This window comes from Ceratotherium simum, chromosome 11 (assembly GCF_057802395.1).
Source record: "Ceratotherium simum simum isolate JZ-2026a chromosome 11, ASM5780239v1, whole genome shotgun sequence".
NCBI classification, from domain to species: domain Eukaryota; kingdom Metazoa; phylum Chordata; class Mammalia; order Perissodactyla; family Rhinocerotidae; genus Ceratotherium; species Ceratotherium simum.
Window position 1 is genome coordinate 59,184,898 of NC_141910.1, and position 21,120 is coordinate 59,206,017.

The 21,120-nt window shown below is 55.2% G+C and overlaps 2 protein-coding genes across 2 annotated transcripts in view; one reads left to right on the forward strand and one right to left on the reverse strand.

Annotated features, from left to right (window-relative positions):
- Positions 1–5,788: 5,788 nt before the first annotated feature.
- Positions 5,789–12,013, reverse strand: GDF7 (growth differentiation factor 7). Its single transcript, XM_087437107.1, has 2 exons — positions 11,620–12,013; positions 5,789–9,179 (listed from the first exon to the last, which is right to left on the reverse strand). Exons 1-2 carry the CDS (start codon positions 12,011–12,013, stop codon positions 8,218–8,220), a joined length of 1,356 nt encoding a protein of 451 aa, XP_087293233.1. The 3' UTR covers positions 5,789–8,217.
- Positions 12,014–12,671: 658 nt separating this feature from the next.
- HS1BP3 (HCLS1 binding protein 3) overlaps positions 12,672–21,120 on the forward strand; it is a 48,551-nt gene continuing 40,102 nt past the window's right edge. The window contains exon 1 of the mRNA XM_087437108.1: positions 12,672–13,000. The gene's annotated coding sequence lies outside the window, so the exon portion shown is untranslated. The remainder of the gene's footprint in view (positions 13,001–21,120) is intronic.

Consider the following 21,120-nt stretch of genomic DNA (forward strand, 5'->3'; position numbering starts at 1 on the left):
CTGATGCCTAAATGGCTGACTAGTGTTCTCGGTGTTGAGGAGCAGGAGTAGACTAACGCGGAAAGGCTGAATAACAAGTCAAAGATTAGTTCCCTCAAGACCAGTCGGGGCAGTTTTATCAATAAAATATTTAATGAACTTATCTGTACAAAATATTAAAATGGTTAATGAAGAGTATACAAGCATGTTTAACAAATATGTACTGCTATATAATTGTCAAGAAAAATAGAGATTGCTGTTTTACAGTTTATTTACATTTCAATATGTACAATCTATTTAAATTCAAGAATACATATACACAGTGGATTTGTACCTGCCCTCGAAGAGCCCCCTGCTAGCTGGCCTGGGCATGGGCAGCATGCACAACGTTGGCTCGTGCTGCCCAAATGGCCAGGCTGGGCAGCAGGGAGACGGCCTGACCTCCAGCCCCTAAGCCTCAGAGTTCTGCTCTGGCCAAACAGAGCTAGAAGACTGCTAACACAGGAGATTTCAGCTCTCGTGTTAAATGAGTTTAAAAACCTCACCCCTTTCCCATCTTACTCCCGAGCCAAGCTGAGAAACAGTATCATTGCAAAATGAAAGGGCTTCTAACACCCCAAAATAATTAATTTTGTTTTAGCTGCTGAGGGAATGTCGTGTCATTGAGCTGTGATGGCATTAGTGTCACTTCGAGTTTTGCCCATTTCCTTAAAATCACAGTATGGGAGTCAGAGTAAAGGTCTTGGTAAGGGGCGGGGCACCCGTCATGTCAGATGCTGCTGCCGACCCAGGGCCGCTTAAACGCGCCACGCTGTAAGCTGGTGCGGGAGTTCTGCAGACACCTTCACAGTGAGATGAGATGCCTCTTTATATATTTAAAAAAAAAAAACTCTTTCCAAACTTATCAGAATCCCCTATTGTCATCTGCTGAAGGGCAGGGTGCAGTCAGCATGTCAATCCTTGTAAAAAAAATGCCTTAACTTTTCATTTGGGTTGAAATACTCCCAGCTAAAAGGCCTAAAGTGACTCAGTTACGATTCTTTGTCACAGAAAACATAAAAGCTGTTTGCACTACAATATAAAGTGAAATACAAAAAAGAAGACATTACGCTTAGGATGCTCATGTTCAATCTGTGATTTATCGGAGGTGGAGAATGCCAGAGAAATTCCTCTTTCCAGAGTCTCTGTTCCTGGCTTGGAACACTTGACTATTGCCCAGCCAGAAAACACGTTTTATCCTGAGCTTTCTTTCTCCCTGAACTGTATCATTATTTTCTAAACAAAATGCTGAATGGCTGACTTTGCTCTGACTCTGACAGGCTCTGACCTGGAAATAGAAATTGCAAAGAAATAAGCCCTGCTTGTCTCAAGCCTTCCAATCAGCATGCTCACCTCAAGCCAGGTTGCTGCTGCCACAAGCCACGTGGGAAACTCGGACACATGGATCTTTTTCTGCCCTTGGCAGCCTTCAGTCACTCAGAGATAAACGTGCAGACAAGAAAAGGCCTTCAACACACCTTGTCACTGCTTTCCAGACTCACCCCACCGAAAAATCCAGGCTAGGGCTGCCCACGTGTGAGAGGTCACAGAGAAGCCAGCTCATGGGGAAGGTCTGCAAGGACGTAAAACAGGTACAGACTGTGTGCAGCTCACTGGCCCAGATGCTGCCCTTGCCCAGCCTCCAGCCCAGGGAGCATCCTCAAGGGAAAGTCAGCCTTGAGGGATGGGTTTGTGTTTACTTCTAATTCCACAGGACTCCTGTGAATAAACCTTACAGGGAGTCTGCTTTTTGTCAGCCACAAGCACAGTGCAGCCCCAGAAGGCTCTGCCAAGGTTCTAGATTCTGGCAGCCAAGCATCTGAGCAGAGTCTAGTCTCAGCACAGGCATCTCACCCCTGCCTCTAGATGCAGTAACTGGATATGGTTGTTGCCAATGCTGTTCAGATGGAGCAGCAGAGATGATTCGGCAAAGAAGACGGCAGCCACTTACCACCTCCTGCCTGGCCAGATCTCCAGCCACAACCGCACCATGCGCCTGTGTGCCAACAGCTCAAAAGGTAGTGAAATTGACGTGCAGAAGCAAAGCAGCTGGCCTAAAGATGGCTGGGACTTGACCGTCAGAAGCTTTTCCTTGTTTTTCTAGACAACTTATTTCAGCATCCTGTTACTGACTGAGAAAAAGGATAAAAAGTTTTTGTACTACCTTCTCTCAGCTGACCCTCTCTGGAATGAAGAGTTTCTACACTAGCAGAAGTTGTTCATCAGGCAAAAAAGAGTGGAAACCGTGCTTCACACAGCAGCACACTGAGCTGCCTGCCAGCAGACTCACCGGACCACAGAAACACCTCTCTCGGGATGTTTCCACGAACACTGCAGCCCTCTTGCCATTGTAGGGGGATGTGTGTGAGAGAAACCAGTCCTTTCTTTTGCCAGCACAGATGCACACACTCACACAGATGCTAGAAGGGGCCCACAAGACTGCTCCTGGGAGGTCTGCACAGGCGAGGGAAGAGGACCATCGCCCGCTGGTTGTGCTGCTCGGAGGCTGTATTTGTACTTTTCAACAACTATAAGCATGACTTGAAATGCAGAGCAATTTTTCAATGACCTCACACTCTTCAACTCCACCCTTCCTGGGATGCTCAGCTGTAACTGCTGTCACCGTGAAGCACCAACCCAAACTCTGCCCAGCCAGAAGGCCTGTGGCCAAGTCCCAGGCCCGCTTTAAGCACAGCACCCACACCGGTGATTGCAGGGTGGGTGGGAGGAAGCCAAGCTCTGGTGAGGCTGGGTGCGTGAACATCATAAGCAGAGAGCATCCCTGAACGAATGATCAGAGCCCACGCAGCAAATGTCAAGCCCTCAGTACCCCCACCAATTTCCTAAACCAACTTGCAACCTCTCCCTGCAGCTACGTCCACGTAGGGGACTCTCCACACACTGGAAGTGTGGCCCTCCTGAAAAGAACAGGCTTCTCTCACCTAGATCCTCACGGGCATTTAACTGTTTGTACAGTTCTAAGCTCTGGGCAAGATTAAAGTCCAGAAAGGCACAAAGGGAGGAAGGCTGCTCCAGCCTAAATGGCCAGAAGGCTCCAGGTGCAAAAGGCCGAGCTGTCTGAAAAATTAGCAATAACGTCTTTTGACTCCTCCCTTTTAGTGTTTCTTAATGTTAAACTCTGCCACCATTTTCCAGGCCATTGAAAAAAGAGAAATGGGGCCGGCCCTGTGGCTGAGTGGTTAAAGTTCGACATGCTCTGCTTCGGCGGCCTGGGTTTGCAGGTTCGGATCCCAGGCACGAACCTACACCACTTGTCAACCATGCTGTGGCGGCGACTGACATACAAAGTAGAGGAAGGCTGGCAACACATCTTAGCTCAAGGCGAATCTTCCTCAGTAAAAAAAAAGGAGAGAAAGAGAAGCTCTTTTGATCCCTGCCCCTGCGTCACTCCCCCGGCAAGCTGGACCAGATGCGGGCGTGGCGATGAGGTGGCTGAGGGGGCGGTGGGACTGCTGAGGACCTGGTGGAGCAGTCCACCCTTAGACAGGCTTGCTTGCCTTGTCCAGGGACTCTGGGACAGTCCCAGTCCCTGTCTGGGCTGCCAACAAGGCACAGCCTTTTCTTTCCTCTGCTGCTCCCATAGAGGCACCAGCAGCAGGCGAGAGCCTTCCCAGGACTTGTCACAGAACAATCCCAGCCTGAGTGTGGCCCTACCGACCCCTGTGTGAGCACAGGGGGAACTCGGGCTGGGCTGGCAGTGCCCCTCAGCTGGGACACAGGAAAGGTCGTGGCTTTGGTGAGCTGAGCACTAACCCCGAGATCCTGGCCTCCCCCGCACTTGCCTTGCCCCAGGTAGAAATTGAAGCAACATCCCCGAAGCACCAGCAGAGGCCAAGAGTATAATGGACTCTCACAGGCACACACACAAGCAAGAGCGACAACACTTGTGAGAGGTGGCTCTGGCACTGGGATCAGAGGGAACCTTTCCAGGAGCAGTCACATTTGCTCTGCCTTTGCACTGTGTGAGTGGGCTTTTTGGACAAAGTAGAATCCCTGAACCATGGGCCTGGAGAGCTCCCCCTTTTCCCGGGGCAGATATTGCAGCTCCAGGCAGGGAGGGGATGCCCATTATTTGCATATGCAGCTCAGAAGACACCCCGCTCAGCCTGGCGCCCAAGCAGCCTCCCTGTGGGTAGGCAGCAGGCCATGCTGGGGGGCAGTTCCCTCCTGGCACGCAGAAGCCCAGAGAGGACTCAGACTCTGGCGCTGCTCAGGCACACTTCAGAGGGTTCTAGTTACCTCCCACTCCCTCCCAATGTTTCTAACTGCGGGGTTCACTCGTCTGCTTCCTCTCTTTCCTTCCCAGTCCAGACACCCTCTGAGGGGACAACGCAGGTCCTTCGCTCCCTCTGACAGACTGCTGCTTTCCAGAGCCTCGGTCCTCCCAGCCCACCTGGTATCCCACTTGAGGCCCCCTGGCCCGCAGCCCACTGAGAGGGCCCTGCTTTCCAGGCCTGGGGAAGGCTCTGTATCCCTCAAGACATGCTCTCAGGAGAATCAGCAAGGCCCGCGATGACGTCTGTGGCCCAGAGACAGATGTAGTGCGTTCTATTCCTCTCCCTGGGTTTTCTGGAGACCAGATTCAAGCAAGGGAAGAGTCTGACTTTTTCTGTGCACAAGCTGCTCTTGGAAAGAATTCAGTTTTTCTCCCTGCTTTAAAAAGAAAATCAGCCTACAGTCCCTGGTTATTTTCTGCCATGAGTTTGAATGAAATTGCACACACTATATGACTTGTAGGATTTGAGTTACACTCCGATTACATCCACAGGGTGGTCACTACTCTCCTGAGCACTGATAGCAAGGTCCCTGCTCCCGCTGACACCTCCACAGCCGCAGGGGAGAAGTCACTGCTGTGGGGTTCATGGGTTTGACTCAACGATCACACCATCCACACCTCCTCTCTTTCCCCTGACGCTTTAGCAATAAAGTGCCAGGACAGTGGGTCTAAGGGGATCACGTGCATAACGAATGGCAACTCAAGCCTGTGTGCCCAAGCTAAGACGACGAAGCCTGCCACCCCCTCCAGAGGACCAGCCCCGTTGCTTGGAAAGCCAGAATTCAACCAGGCAGGCATTTGGGCATCAGTGGACGTGGCCACCTGCCAGCATAGGGGTCTCCCTTAATACGGAAGTCTGCCTTCCAGCAGCAGTGACCAGTCAGTCTTGGTGTTTGGCAGACCCAGCACCAGCCCCCTGGGCCCTAGCTGACCTGCCCTGTGCTCCCCAAGCAGGGATGCCAAACCCTCCCCTCCAGCAGAGAGAGTGATTGAAATGATCTCAACTAGTAGTGCACGATTCTCCCCCAACAAAATGGAAAATTCGATTTACTTCAGGAGGAATGCTTTGGTGACCCCAGGTGGGGGTCTCGGGGAAGAGCTGCCTTCACTCACAGTCCTGACACACTTTATCCTGCTTGTCAGCAGCCAGCTCTACCATCGGTGGGGACTGGAGATTCCAGCTGTGTGATTCGGCCCTGCTCCCCACTGCCTAGAAGACAGGCAGGCAGTGCAGGACACTACCAACCGTGCTGGCAGAATCCTTTTCTCTACATCTTCGTAAAGCTAGTCAAACCACGTGATAGCAGCAAAAACCTGTCTGCCTCCACTGGTGGTGGCCCTTTTGCTGTCATTTTTACAAGTGAAACACATCCTCTCCATTCACCTACTTTTAACTCTGAGATGCCAGACGGGTGGGCAGAGTAGGAGCAGGGCACTGGTGGTCCCTGGTGGTACACGCAGCTCCAGAGGAAATCCAGGAGGCAGTCCTTTTATTTGGTAAACAAAGAACACACTGAGGGCATCAGGGGCCATGGAAGGAAAAGTCACTGGCTGAGAACAATACGCCCCAGCTGCATCCTACTTCCTACGTCAGTTCCAACACACCTTGGTAGAAGGAGGAGGTCATCAGGAGAAAACAGAAAATGGACATTTTTTTCCTGCCATGAAAAGCTCAGGGTAACTCAAAACATTTCTTTCAAAAAACCTGTTTTTCTTAGTCACTGAAAAAGTATCAAAATATTTGCTTTTGTCCAAAGATATTAAATACCCTAGAACTTCCTCAAAATAATATTTAGCTATAGTTTTTCATTAACTCCTTTTCTAAAACTTCTAATACTACAACTTTTAATACTTTAGTGCCATTTTTTAAATTCTTCATGGTGACAGGTATCAGAGCAATCACCATGCATTAATTAGAATTAATTCTAATTCTAATATTAGAATCATAGTTCAGAAAAGCCGAGTGAGGCTTCTCTGGCAAGATCCACGAATGGAACAGGACCATCCTTGTCCAGTGACTGACACTGGATGGACGTGCACCAGAGCAGCCAGTTCTGGACTTTTTTTGTTTTAACCTGAAGAGACTGTTGCATTTTCTGGTATTTACAGCTACTCACATCACCACAGCATATAAATTCAAATTATAAATGTGTTTTCTTTTCCTGTGGGAGAATTTTATAGCATAAAAAGGACTCAGGTGGGGCCCTGATCTAAATCATATTTCTCTCTCAAGAGTGTAATCACTGAGAATTAAAATTTGTATAAGTCGTCCTGGACCTTAGCATCCAAGACAAGAAGGGGGGGATGCCTGCCTCTAGGGGATCTGAAGGAGAAAGCCGGGCACAGCCTTAACCAGGAGCACCCACAGGGACTGCAGGGTCTTTCAAAGAAGCCCTCAGAGCCCCAGACAGGTGGAATCCAACTTCCTCCTCCCAACCATTTACACAAGGCCACAAAGGGCTCCCAGGCAGAAATGAACCAAATAAAACAACGAAGGCTGGCATGTTCGACCTCCCTTTTACATGGACAGGCAATCCTACCATCAACAAGACTCTCTGGGACAACATACCGGGACTCGGGGTCAGGCTTCCACCTCGGCTCCTGCACACCAAGGCCCAGCCCTTCTGAAGGGGTCACAGCAGCCAAGCTGCAAATGCCCCTTCACAGAGCAAGAGGGGAGGGGCAGACCTTCCTGCTGCTCTGCTCACAAAAGCACTTTTCTGTGGCTTCACTTCCCATTATCACACTGCCAAAACTACAGCAACAACAGAGTGAAAGCATGTAACAGCTGACACAGACTTGATAGCTAAGCACAAGCACACGTGGGCTCACTCTGAGTATGCCATTTGGAGAGGCTGTGCCTACCTGGCAGAGAAGCCTGAGTCCTCTGCAAGAGCCGGCCCCCGGACACCTCCCTGCCTCTTTCAAGCCCTGAGAAAGAGGGCTTCGCCAGCTCCTTAGGAAAACTTCCTGGCAGATCTCTGGAAAAAGCCATAGCTGCCCACCTCTCCCCATTCCCAGCCATTGCACTAGCTTCCTCCTGCATGCCCCCAAGGCACTGCCACCACCTCGGGCTGCCCAGCTTATGAGCTTCAGAACCTGGCAGATGCTACCCAGCCCCCAATTTCCCATCAGCTCAGACTCACAGTTTAAAGCCTCTCCATTTCGCTTCCCCGCAAAAGAAAAATATTTTCTCCAATTTCTAGATCATTCCCAATCGGAACTGATAAAAAGGGTGATGCTGATCTTTGCAGAGATCTGGGAAGCTCCACAAAGCATTCTTTCAGACAAATGTTCCTTCTCAAAACTGAGGGAGCACGTTAGATTTTAAAAGTTAAAGAAAAGAGGGAAGGCCTGTAGGAGCAACTCCTTCCCAGAGTAAGTGACCTCGGTGTGACGTGAACCCTCAGAAAGGGCACTGCAGCCCTTCAGTCGGACCCAGGTGCAACACAGGGAACTCAGCCACCCAGCCGGCCAGGCCCCACACTCGGCCAGAAACAAAAAAGCAAGTACCTCTTTAGTTCACCCATTCTGGAGCCCCCAATTCCCTAACCTGTTTCTACCTGATTTAGTGCCTGTTATTCTAACATTGACACAAACACCATCATCTCCCCAAAAGGGGGCAGAGGGCGCAGTGGTGATCTGTTGGCAGACTATACATGGCTGTGACATTCAGTAGCGGCAGGTCATCTCTTCCCAGGTCTTTCGGACGCTTCCACGGAAAATGTGTGCATGAGTGAACGTGCGGGTGTGAGTGTGAACGTGTGCTCTCCCTCTTCCGTGCGTGCGCGAGGCCACAGCCCGACGCACATCCACGCTTGGCGACGACAGGCCTGGCCCACTGCTGCTCTTCAGCAAGGGGTCCTCGGCTGCCGGTTCCCTGGCCCGGCCTGGCCCGCCTGCTACCTGCAGCCGCACGCCTCCACCACCATGTCCTCGTACTGCTTGTACACCACGTTGTTGGCGGCGTCGATGTAGAGGATGCTGATGGGGCTGAGGCGCGCGGGCACGCAGCAGGAGGCGGGCGCCGCGTCGGGCGCCATGGAGTTGAGCAGCGTCTGAATGATGGCGTGGTTGGTGGGCTCAAGGTGCGAGCGCAGCGGGAAGTCGCAAACGCCCTCGCAGTGGTACGCCTCGTAGTCCAGCGGCGCGATGATCCAGTCGTCCCAGCCCAGCTCCTTGAAGTCCACGTGCAGCGGCTTCCGGCTGCAGCGGCTCCGACCCCTGCGCCCGTGGCCCCGGCCCGCGCCCCCGCCGCTGCCCTGCGCCGCCCGCGTCCCAGCCAGCGCTGTCCGCCGCCGCCTGCGACCGCCGATGACCGCTTTCGGCGAGCGGGTGCCGGGTCCCGGGTCGGGCGGTGGCTCCGCGGCCAGCGGGGCCCCGAGGTCGCGGGCCTGAGCTCGGATATCCCGGAACAGGCTCTCCTTCCTCTGCGTGCGGGAGGAGACGACGAGCAGCGCGCGCTCTTCCGCCGCGGCGCCGCCTCCACCCCGCGAGCCGAAGCCCAGCAGCTGGAGTGCCAGCGGGCCCCTCGCCGGCCCGGCCATTCCGCGCAGCAAGAGACAGAAAGCGCGGGTGGCGCGCGGCTCCCGGCGGTGGCGCCGCACTGCGTCCGCCACGTCGAACACCTCCCAGCGCGCGCCGTCCAGGGGCTCGGCGGCTCGCGAGTGCAGCAGGCGCGGCGCGCGGGCCGCCCCGGGGCACGTGGACAGCAGCAGCAGCGGCGGCGGAGTCGCGCTGCCTGAGCCCAGCTTCGGAGACTCGCGGCGCAGCACGCGCAGCTCCGCGCCCACCACCTCGTCGGCGTCGGAAAGGCTGGACACGTCGAATAGGAAGCTCTGGCCGGTCTCGGCTGCCGATTCGTCTGCGGGGGATGGGCAGAGACAAGGAGAGAGAAAGCGGAGTGAGAGCAGAGCCCGCACTCCCGGCCGCGGGGCCTCCTACCTGCAAACAGCCCAGCTGTACGGGGACTGCTCATTATTGCCCTGCTGAGCCCCCGGGAGAGCCGCGGAGCCCCGGCTGTGCGAAAATGGAAAATTCATGTCCCCCCCGAAACTCGGCTCCTTCTGCTACCTCTATTCCCCAGCCCCGCCTGGACATTCCAGCCGGCCGCGGACTCCCATGCAGCCTGGGGCCCTGCGCTTCGTCCAGAAGGGGAACGCGTCAGCAGGGCTGCAGAGCCCCTCTGGTGCATCCAGCCTCCTCGCTTTGCCGAAGGGGAACTGAGGCCCAGAGAGGGCTCTGGCTCCCCAAGGTCTCATGGCCGTGAGCGCTGCTGGTCGCGATCGGGAACTCCAGGCTCAGCTACTCCCAGCGTCTCCGCGACCTCCGATGGAGGGGGAAAGGCGGCAAAGGAGCGCCAGGAACCCTCTGGGAACTGTTTGGGGCAGCCCGGGACTGCCTTGCTTCAGTGAGGGCAGCGGCCCGAGTGAGGTCTCGCCTCCAGGACCCGCCGGTCCCTTCTCTGGCTTATCCTTTCCCTCCTTTATGACTTATCTCCGGCTTTGAGATTTTATTTCTGGTCGTGGGGACTTTTTTCTTTATGTGCTCAGGAAAAAAAAGAGCTGAAATTCCACCAAGCAGCAGATAAGGAGCTCCTTTTGAAGAGGGTCATATGGTTTCGTTTTGCCCCAAACTCGGAGAGACTGCAGACTCCCCCGACCACTGGAGATTTGCTCACCAACCGCGGACGCCAGGCCCTCGATTCCTGAGGTCTGAAGTGTGGGCGCTGCCGGTGGCCTCTGGAGACCTCAGGCAGCTCTGCTCCACGTTGTGGCTCGGGGTGGAGGGGTGGAAGGTGACAGGAGAGGCTCTGGGCTAGTGCGCCTCCCCCCATTGCTTCCTCCCCAGGACTTGCTTGGTGGAGCACTTTCTCTGAGTTTCCTCTGTGGCCTTTCCCTGCCTCTGCATGCTGTCCCTGTATCCCCCAAGCCCCAAGAGGGAGGAAGGAGAGGCGGCCTTACTAGCCTCCCAGCCTAGCAGAGCTCCCCAGGACAGGATTTAGCTCAGGCTGAGGCTATGCCAGGCCTCACGCGACCTAAGAAAGAGCACTGGTGCTTCTGCCAGCTGAGCGCCCTGCACAAAGCACCTCTCCCATAGCTTGGGAGCCCGCAAAGCAGCATTAGGCCTGGGGCCTTCCCTGGCCCTGTACGCCAGGACTCCGGCTTCCTGTGAGTAGCCCAGCATGCAGTCCAGGGGGCACGCCAGGCCCTCAGAGAATGCTTGAAAGTTCCCACTGGACTATAGGGCCATTTGGGCCCAGGATGTCCCTGCACCCGAAATAAAGATGTTTGTGTGTAGGCGTTGTGTGTGTGCTGGAGGGGGTGGCTGCCGCCTCTGTCTGCTCTCCCAGGCTATCTCGGGTGTAAGGCCCTCAGGGGCTCCCACGCAGGGCCCGACGGGGGCAGCGCTTACTTTCCAACAATATTCGCCTTTCTTCTCCTCCTCCCTTCCACACTGGGTCTCTGGCTGGATAGAATTAAGGCCGAAATTACTTGCATTTCCGCCTGAAATTAGTTAAATTTTCCCTATCTGTCTGCTCTAATGACTTCAATAGAGATTAATAAAATCCAGATGACACACAGCAACCACCACGGCCTCACCCACGTCCTACCTTTGGAGGGCCCAGGGTGGAGTAAGGTGGGGCGCTTGGTCAGAGAGACGCCTGCATTCCTGCGCGGCCGCTGGCCCTCCTTTCCTCCCCACACAACCCGAGTCTTCGACCTCTGGCTCTCCCAGGGGCCCAGCCCAAGGCAGGGCACCCACAGCTACACACGTCCACCCAGACGCAGCCTGCTGAGAAGGGCCATCCTTCTACCTGGTTATGCCACCAGCCTCTCCGGGTCATTCACTTTAGTCTGATGCCTGCCTCTGTCCTGCATTCCCCTGTCTTTCCCCCAATTTGTGCGGCCCCCACGGGCCTGGGAGCTGCAGAGATTGCCGCAAGCGGCAGCCGCCGCCACTACCACTGCGCGGTCCCTCTCGGCCGGACACCTCCTTGCTTCTCTAATCTCCAATTCAGCCTGCCTCCTCGAGGGGACCCGCCAGCCGGCAGGGCCCGGGCAACTCGGCAGAGAGACCGGGTCAGCCCTCTGGGGCCGCGCCCCGCGAGCTGCCGCGGCTCTCGCCACAGTCCAGGCGCAGCGGGTTCGGGTGCGTGGGCCTCGGCGAAGTTTCCTTCTACCACCTGAGGCTGGGACGTGCGGGGGCCGCGCCCCGAATGGAATCGATCGGGGGCATGGCTTCGGCTGCGGCCTCAGCCTAGGACCGGACAGGATGGACGGGCGCAGTAGAGACGTGAGTACCTTGGGTCGCCTGGTCTGCGAAGCCGGTGATTGTGTCCGCGCGGCCGTGGCGGCCAGAGCCCGAGGTGGAGGCGGAGGCTGCCCCGGCCGGAGCCCTCCCGGACAGGCTCCGGTAAAGCGACATCATGAACTGGTGCGGCACCACCGAGCCGTTCCTGAAGCCGGAGCCGGCAGCGCGTCGCGCAGCGCGGGCCCCGGGAGCCGCGGCGGCCGGGGCAGCGGAGGCACCCGCAGTCGTGGCGAGAGTCCGCCCGCCGACACCGCCGCCGCCCCCGGGACTCCCGGCCGTCCCTGCCCCCGCCGCTCGCAGCACGGCGGCCGCTTCGAGCCCGTCGCGAGGGCGGCAGGCGCTCAGCAGCCAGAGGCACAGCGCGGCGGCCGCGCTCAGGTCCATGGACTCCGTGGGCCAGGCGGGAGGGCGACGCGGGCTCCGCGGCTCCGGGAAGTCCCCCGGCGCCTTTTGAACATAATGTTTAATAATGGGGGAAGTGTGCGCAGCAAGCCGCGGCCCCCCCTCCTCTCCCACCCCACCCCCGCCCAACGCCCGGAGCAGCGCCCCCTGCTGAACACTCTAGTGGCAGCGCTGCGCCCCCCACTCCGGCCTAACGCGGAGTCCAGGGCAGGAGCCTTCTCCCCCCTGCGTAGTGCTTCGCCGCCACTCTCGCCCAGGGAGTGATACCGGCCGGAGGCTCCCGCCACAACCCGGGGCCCCGCCTCCCTTCCCCACGGCAATGCGACCCCCCTCCGCCCACGCTTCGCCCGAGCCAAATGCGACGAAGCCAAACGCGCTCTCCGGAGTTACAGGCTCCGGGGCATCGTGCGTAACCGTCCAGCATCTTTCCCACTCCTCCGCGGAGAAGCACAGGGCCCCTCCCTGCTCCTACTCCGGTAATGCCCCAGACGCCAGAGGTGGGGCCGAGGAAGGGCTCGGCCCCTACTGTTCGTGCCGCGACCCCCTGGCCAACGCGCAGAGAAAGGCCACAAGGGCGCACAGAGGACACAGGGGCGCGCGCAGCTGCCACAAAGGGGCGTTTTTGATCTTCGGTTCTGCGGTTCCCCACCCTGCCACAGACCCACCCCAAAGATCGGAGCGGGTGGCCGGAACAGGGGAAGGGACCCATAGGGAAGAGAGGGCGAGCGGCTGAAAGGGCAGGCCAGAAAGATAGATGGACATGGACCGGCAGTCGGAAAGCAAAGGATTCGGCGCGGAACGTGCGCTTAAGCGGGAGCCAAGAGCTTAAAGGAGAGCAGGAGTTACGGAGGCAGCCTCGGGTGATGAGAAGTCTCCCGCGCGGGAGTGGCGCCCCGAGTTCATCTGTGCGTCGAAAGTGACCTTCCGCCCGCCTTCTAGGGAGGCCAGCTAACTGAAACGGGCCACTGGGTATGTTGGGGCGCGGCCAGAAGCCAGGAGGGCTGGCAGCGAAGAGCCTCGGGGTAGCGCCTCTGTACTTCCTTCCCCGGCTGCGATTATCGCAGGGGCGGGGGATGGGTGGAGAGGACGCCCGGCGGCGGCGGCGCCTCAGAGCGCACTCGCGCGGGTGGCGGGGCACTTGGGCCCGCAGCCGGCAGGGGTAGGTCTCGGAGGCCACGTGTCAGGGGGGCGCGCAGGGGAGGGAGGTCGTCGGCGAGTTTTGGCTCACTCCACGGGGTGCAAGAACAGCGGATGGACGAGGCCCTGTCTGGCGGACAGAGGGCCTGAGTCAGACAGACTCCCGAAGCAGGGCAGGCGCGTCCTTTTCCGAACTGGAAATCTAGACGGGTTAGTGCGTCACGGTCACTTTGAGTGGGTGCTAGGGGTCAACGCGATGCCACAGGACCCAAAGCCGCGTGAGTCCCGACCCTCTCCCCGTGGCGCCACACTGCGACCCATGGAAGGGGCCCGGCCTGGGGAGCTCCTGGGCCGACTGCGGCCCAGGCTCCCAAGTTCCCCTGCACCAGCTGCTTCGTCCCAAGCGAGCTCCTCTGTCGTGGCCATCGCGGCCACCGCGGATACGCGGCATCTGCTCAGCTTGGGACTTTGGGCCATTCACGACTCGGGGACATACGGGGGCAGGAGGAGAGGCCTGGCGAGGTGTCGCTCCGCGAGGACTCCGGGTGGAGAAGAAAGGCCCGAGATTAGCCTGGGAAGGTCTGAGCAGGAAGGGTGGTGTGCGGCTGGGATGACCGGGGCTGCATTGTCACCCTGTCTTTGGGAGAATACAGAGCCGGCGACAAGGCCACCACCACAGGTCTCCCTCTCTGGGTGGTGGCGGTACAGTGCGACCCTGCAGGGACCCGCGCAGGCTGTCTGGCAGGGACGCCCCCTAGAGACGCCGCCCAGCTGAAGCTGGTGGTGGGTTCCTGCTGTCCTCGGCTCCTTTACACCTGCAGCCACACATAAGTCCCTTGCATCCTCTCTCTTCAGTTTCTCTAACTGTGTAAAGAAGAGAATGGAAAAGTCCTGGCACACACTTCATACAGTGGGTACCAAATAAATGTTTGTTGGTTCCATGATACCCCTGCCCTGAGGCCACTTTGGGGCTTAGGAATTAGGGATGGGGTGGAATCCCTGTGCCCTTGCTGTCCCTGTGGGAGCAAGCCACTTAGCTTCTTTGAGATTGGATGTCATTTGTGAAATGGGAGGATTCCCACCTCGGAAAGTTTGTGTGTGGCCAGAACAGGCCGGCACAGAGGAGGCTCAGCGCCCCCACCCCCCAAACCCTCAGTCTGCTCTTCGACCCAAAGATGATGATGGCCGGGAAGGAAGCAGCTTATAGACACTGGAACGCTCTGAGGAGACTGCCTGGGGGCGGGCTGGTGTTGCTGGAGCCCCTGCCCACCAGTGTGTGTGCTCCCACCAGGACTTAACTACTCTCTCCTGTGTTTCTTGGTCTGTAAAGTGAGGCAGTCATTCATTCATTCATTTGTTCAGTTATCCATCTCTCCATTCATTTCTTCTTTCCAGTAAATACTTTCTGCCGGTAGCCTTCCATGTGTTGTGGATTCAGCAATGCACAGGACAAATGCATGGAGCTTTCGTGAGGGCAGGAGGGACAGTAAATACATGAATACACATGAACGTACGGTGCATGTCAGGTGGTTCGGAGCAAAGCGATGGGAAACCCGGGCTGGAGGCTTTTTATCAGCAGAGGACACTCTGGAACCGAGCCCGGAGAGGAGTGAGGCACAGGGATGCCTGGGCCGTGTTGATTCCCTCTCCTTCCCCTTAAACAATGACAGTGACCATTTGTTCTCCTCCGAATGCTGGGCATCAGCCAACTGCTTGTGACACGACACGACAACTCGTGTCGTGTCACTCTCACCACTGCTCTATCCTATGACGTAGTTGTTATTATTCCCATTTTATAGATAGACAAAGTTGAGTCACAGAGAAATTCAACACCTTGCCCAGAGTCACCGGGTGAGTGACAGAGCCTGGAGTCACCAACTGTCCTTGCCCAACCCTTGGCTGCCCACAGGGGAGGTGGGAGTGCGAGAGGCTTGGTCTGCAACACCCTCCCCAGCCCAGGTGGAATGGCAGAGTGTTCTTGCCATTTCTCTCTAGCTCTCTGGGAAATTCTTGGCAGAGAAAGGAACTCTCAGGTCCAGGTGAAGACTATGAAAGTCTCGCCTGGGGACTCCTTCCTGCCACCGCCATCAGCTGGGAGCTCAGGACACCTGCCATGGAACGCAGTCTGTCCTCACCAGCAGCAGGGCCTGCCCATGGCTCGAGAAGCCACACACACTCAGAGCAGGATGGGTTAGCAGGAGCATGTGGTCCAGCTGCTGAGTTTACATGATGACCTGGTGGTCTAGCAAGTCAGGCCCACAGGCAGGACCTGACTTGACCCAGGACTCTGGATGCCCTGCCCAGGGCTTCCATGAGGCCCCTGAGGGAGCGTCAGTCCTGAGTGAAGATGGGGCCCTTGACGGAGAGAGAAACGTGAGACCAGGAGCTCCCAGCCCTCCATCCCCGAGCCTCTGTGAAGCTGAGGCCTCCTGTGAGCAGGTGGCCCTTGTGGGGCCCACAAGGGCAGGCCGGCCCAGGCTCGCTTGGGGCTTCCTCGTGGGGGATGTAGGAGCCTTTGATAGGTGGGCCAGGCAGGAGGGAGCTGGCGCTCCTGACCCGGAGACGTGGAAGTTGTGCACTACGTGCTGCTAAGTGCATTTTGAAGAGAAATTCCTCTGTCCTCTGTGTTGCCCCAGCAGTCACTGGAAGGCTGTGGTTGAGGCACAGAGGCAGGTGCAGGAAGTTCAGGGAAGGCAGGGAGAAAACTGGGGACTACAAGTTCAAACTCTCATTCTCCATCAGTCTGATGAAACCGCACCCCCCCAACACCCAAAACTCCAGACTCCAGCTGTCATCTTCTCAGAGAGAAGAGGTGAGATTGGCTCCAATAGGAGGAGAAGGGTAAAAGCAGCCTGGTTGGGGGGGGGGGTGGTTCTTGACTTGGGTAGGGAGGCGTGGTTCCCACATTCTCACCCCCAGATCCTTCTCTTGGAGAGCTCGGGGCCGCTCATGCACCCCTTGCAGAAGCTGTTTGCTTTCTCTGAGCCTCAGGTCCCTGATTCAGGTCACAGAATCCCAGGATCTGAAAGAAGCTTTTGGGTTATTTAGGCCAACTTTCCAATGCCGTGCCTGGATCATAACAAATTGCTACCCAGGCTGTGCTTGCATACCTGCAGAGATGGGGAGCTCCCTATCCCAGGCAGCCTTCTGAGAGCTCTGAATGTGAGGAAGTTCTTCATGCTGCACCTATGAGAGCCACATCTCTCAAAGCACCTTTGCTGTGGGAGTTTATGTGTCATCTGGGAACATGAGCCTGGCACACTGGGTTGATGCCACTTAGGAAGTGAGCCTTGGATTCTGCCAGCTAGAGCCACCTTGCAGTGACTTTCAGGCACTGGAACTTGCAGCGGCCCCAGCTGCAGTCTGCTCAGCCTCCAGCAAGCATCTCCTGCCTCACCCAGATTCCACGCCCCCATGGTGATGATGAGAGCGTGAGGTCCCTTAGAGATGGCCAGCCTGCTTTGTCCACACAAAGAAGCCAAGGCCCTGAGGAAAGTGATCAGCACCTGTTATTTGGCACCATACCCTTCTGGGATGGCGGGTCCCCTCTGTGACCCTGTGCCTTTGCTCTCCACACAGCTCAGAAGGTCTCATCCCAGCTCTGCCTTGGACACCACACCTGTAGGTGAGGTGTGATGAGGGCTCAGCCTCCACTGCTCGCTGTCGGGGTTCTGGGTCCCTGCAGCCATGCGCTATTTTGGAGGATAAAACAGATGCCCCCCAGCTATGATTGGTTGATGTTCCTGAGAGTCAAGAGACTGGAATTCAAATCCTGCCTCTAACCTTGGGCTGCACGTCCCTGGGCCTTCCTAGCTTTAGATCCCCGAATGCACAGTGAGACTGACAGTCAAATGCCCACCGAGGGTCCACCTGTGATAGGTAGAGAGCGTGAGAGGATGGGGCCCAGTGCAGGGACCCAGCCAGGAAACTGTCCTCGGTCTGGACCCACCATGGCCCTTGGCCTTTGTGACTCAGAGCTGGAGAGAGGGTTAGAGGTGAGGAGACAGGGGCTCTGCCCTGAGGATGGTCTCCCTGGGACGGTGGGAGAGGGAAGATGGTGATGACTCCCGTAGAAGCAGCCACCTACTGGCCGTCACTATATCTGGTGGTGCTGGGCTCCACTCAGCCGGAGCTGTGCTGCCAACATCTCCCCCAGAAAGACCTGGGTTGGGGCTACCTGGGTCATGGTGGGGCTCCGGCTCAGCCCCATGTCTGATGCCCAGGCTTGGGCTTCCTCGGGCTCTGAGGAATTTTCCATGCTCAACCCAGCCTGCCTTGCCCCAGGTTACCTGGGGCAACAGCTCTGGCATCCGCACCAGGGTCGGCTACAGCCCGACCTGAGCCACTGGCTCGGCCTGCCTCTGGGCCCCGGGCTGCTGCATGGGGGAAGGGAGGGGGCAGAGAGCAAGAGAGCCAGGTGGCTTCTTTTCCAGAAGTTCCACAGGGTAATTCTCAGAGCCTTTCGGTTTGGGACAAATGGCAGAAGGCTGGCAGACGCTGCCATCTGCTGGTTACTGGTTGTAACAGTGTCACAGTGTGGCTGAACTCCTGCCCGCTGGGATTTACAAAACCTGGCCAGTCCAGAAGACTCAGGAACCCCTGCACCAGGACCACTGCCCTTGACCCAGCTTACCTGGAGCTGTAAGGTGTCCTGGGAGATGAGGGGCCAAGGACCACACACCTCCACTGAAGTCAGGAAAGAGACGACAGTATGGGGTCATGGTAAAGGCCTGGCTTCTGGACCATCTTTGTGGTGCACTTGCTTTGTGGCCTTGGTTAAGTTCATATACCTGTCATCCTCCCTCTCCCCATCTTTAAATGCAGACAGGGATTCCTGCCTGTTGGGGTGTGCTGAAGAGACTTTAAAGTATGTAAAGTCCCTACCACAGTGCCTAGCTCAATAAATGGCGGCTTTTATTGTTTTCTGGGTAAATCCTGGTTTAACCAGTTGGAAGGCTAGGTTATCTAACCTGTCCATCCAGTCTCCTCTGTATGGCCGCTGTCTTTGAGGCATTTCCCCTCTGTCAACGTGTGCATCATGAATATCAGTAGTCTGAATGTTCTGGAGTTGGGTCTCCCCATTAGATTTTCTTGGAGAACTTTGTGGACACATAAGATTCTTTAAAAACCTCCTTTTGGAATAAAAACTGGTGACTCTTAGAATGTGCAATGATGTGGAATGCCCAGTCCTCCAATCCTGGTCAGACAGGAGCCCAGGGTTTCTGTTCTGGACACACAATAACTAGGGGACAAAACTGTCTTCCCCTGAGAAGATAGAGGCTGACAGGGAAGGAGGAACCAGAAGATGTGTCCCCCAATCCAGGATGTGTGACCTTGCAGCTGCCCCTGAGGATGGGAACATAGGGACCAAAATGTCTCGTGGTTCCCACAGCAGAGCGTCGAGCAGGAACTTCATGGGGCTGACTCGGCGACCTGGTGTCATTGGGTTGGGTGGCTGCCCCAGGTCTTCTGGCCCACATGGCAAAGGCCTCTGTGAGATTTGTCTGCAGGAGGCAGTCTCTAAGGCCGCCCTGCGAAGGATGAGGGTACCTACAAAACAGGGGACTTGGCCCTAGGCCATGGCAACCCCCACGTGCTCCCCACTTTCCTAGGTAGCTGATCCACTTCTAAATAATATGGTGATTTAGGGCAGTGCCTCCACTGGGTTCTGTCCTCCCCAGTTTCCTTTCTGGCTCAGGTAGAGTTGGAGGACTCTAATCAAAATGCTGATCCTGATCGCTGGGGGAGCAAATCTGAACGAACTAGTAAAGCCAGTGGGTGACAGAATCAGAATCCCAAAAGCTACCAGCAAATCGTTGCAAATGAAAAGCGAGATGCCATTTTCTTTACCTCTCAACGTTAGCAAAACCGAAGAAGATAAAATGCATTATCGGTGAGAGGATGGACAAACGGGCATTCTATACACCCTTGGCGGGAATGTAAGTTCATAGAGATTTTCCAAGAGCAATGTGACAGCATCAACTTTTGTGTATGTGTGTGAGGAAGATTAGCCCTGAGCTAACATCCTTTGCCAATCCTCCTCTTTTTGCTGAGGAAGACTGGCCCTGGGCTAACATCTGTGCCCATCTTCCTCTACTTTATATGGGACGCCGCCACAGCATGCTTGACAAGCCGTGCGTCGGTCCATGCCCGGGATCCGAACCTGCGAACCCCAGGCCACTGAAGCAGAGCACGTGAACTTCACCACCACGCCACAGGGCCAGCCCCACATTGACATTTTAAAGAAGGAAACCCTTCTACTCAGCATTCTCACATGCATGTAGAAGTGTAATTTGTTATAGGTATACTCACATAAGTAAAGATAAATATATAAGGATTTTAAAAATTGAGGTAGTAGTGATGACTGGAAATGACCAAATAGCATTTAATAGGGTAATGACAAAATAAGTTATGATACACCCTCACGTGGATTGTTCTTCCCCTAGTATAAGATGGAGTTAGATTTCACTGCATGGCACAGAAAGATGCCTGAAACAGATGATGCTGAAAGACAGGGTGGGCAGAGTAGAGGGAGGGGAAGGGGCAGGCTCAGCCGTCTACACCGAAGGTCAAGCCGTGCTGATGCGCATGTGTGTGTCTAGCTGTCACTGTGTCTGTGTGTGTCTGTCGCTGTCTTTCCACCCAGGCTCTGTAGCCCAGCCTCTTATCTCCTCAGAGATCCCTCTCTCTTCTTTCTGCTCTGTCTAAAAACAAACTCACATTTGTACATCAAAAAACAATAAATCCACCTTGGAGAGCTTCATTATCAGATATCAATATAAATTAATTCCCATGTAGCACTCAAAGCAGAATTGACAGATCAAGACAATAGAATAGAGTCCAGATGCAAATAAAATGTTTGTAAATATTTAGCATATAATAATGGTGACAATTCCAGTGTAGGAAAGGATGAATTGTTCAATAAAGCTTACCAAGGAATGGTACTGGATACTAAGTATTTAGGGCCAAAAAAATGACTCTTATGACATAAATCAAAATTAATTCCTAGTGAATCAAAGAATTGATTGTAAAAAATATATTTGGAGGAAATATGTGAATATTTATACAGCCTGGGGTAAGGAATACTTTTCTAAGTATAATTTCATTGTAAAAACCACCAAGAGAAATGTCCATGGTTGGAAGTACATAAAAATCTTAAAACATGCATGTAAAAAATTCTAAAAACAGAATTGGCCTTAACCAAATGGTACAACTTAACATCACCAATCATGGGGCACACTGGCATTACATGCCCTCTGGTGTGATCACCAATGTACTACTCCTGCCAAATATTAACCTGCATTGAACCACGAGTAATAATTAGACAAACCCCAACCGAGGAGTAGCCTGCACAATTGGTGTGGACCCCTCAGAGATGTCAATGTCAGGGAAGATGAGAAAGCCCGGGAACCGTTAGAATAAAAGGTACTAAAGGGACAGGACAATTAAATACACTGTGTGACCCTCAATTCTTCATTGGGGGTGGGAGGGGTTGGGAAGAGGAAGCAGTTGTAAATAAAAGACTATTGGGAGAACTGGGCAAATTGAGATATGATTGTATGTTAAGTAATAGTGTTGTGTCAATGTCGAATTTCCTGAGTATGATTATTGCATTGTGGTTATGAAAGAGAATGCTCTGGTTCTGAGGAAGTACGTGCCGAAGTATTTAGAGTGAAATGTCATGATGTCTACAAGTAACTCTTAAATGTTTCAGGAAAATCAGGGGGGAGGGGGGGTAAGGCAGACGTGACCGTGTTATCAACAGGGCAGTGCACCATGATGTGCAGCCCGCTCCCCTCTCCAGGACTGGAGTGCTGGCAGTTCTCTGCACAGTCCTCCCTGGGACTTGCCTTGGCTGAAGAGAGCTGCCTCACCCCAGGTCAGGCCCCTCCTGGGTGATCCATGTGGGGGTATAAGGCCCGCCCCCTTGTCCCATTTCAGGACGACTTGAA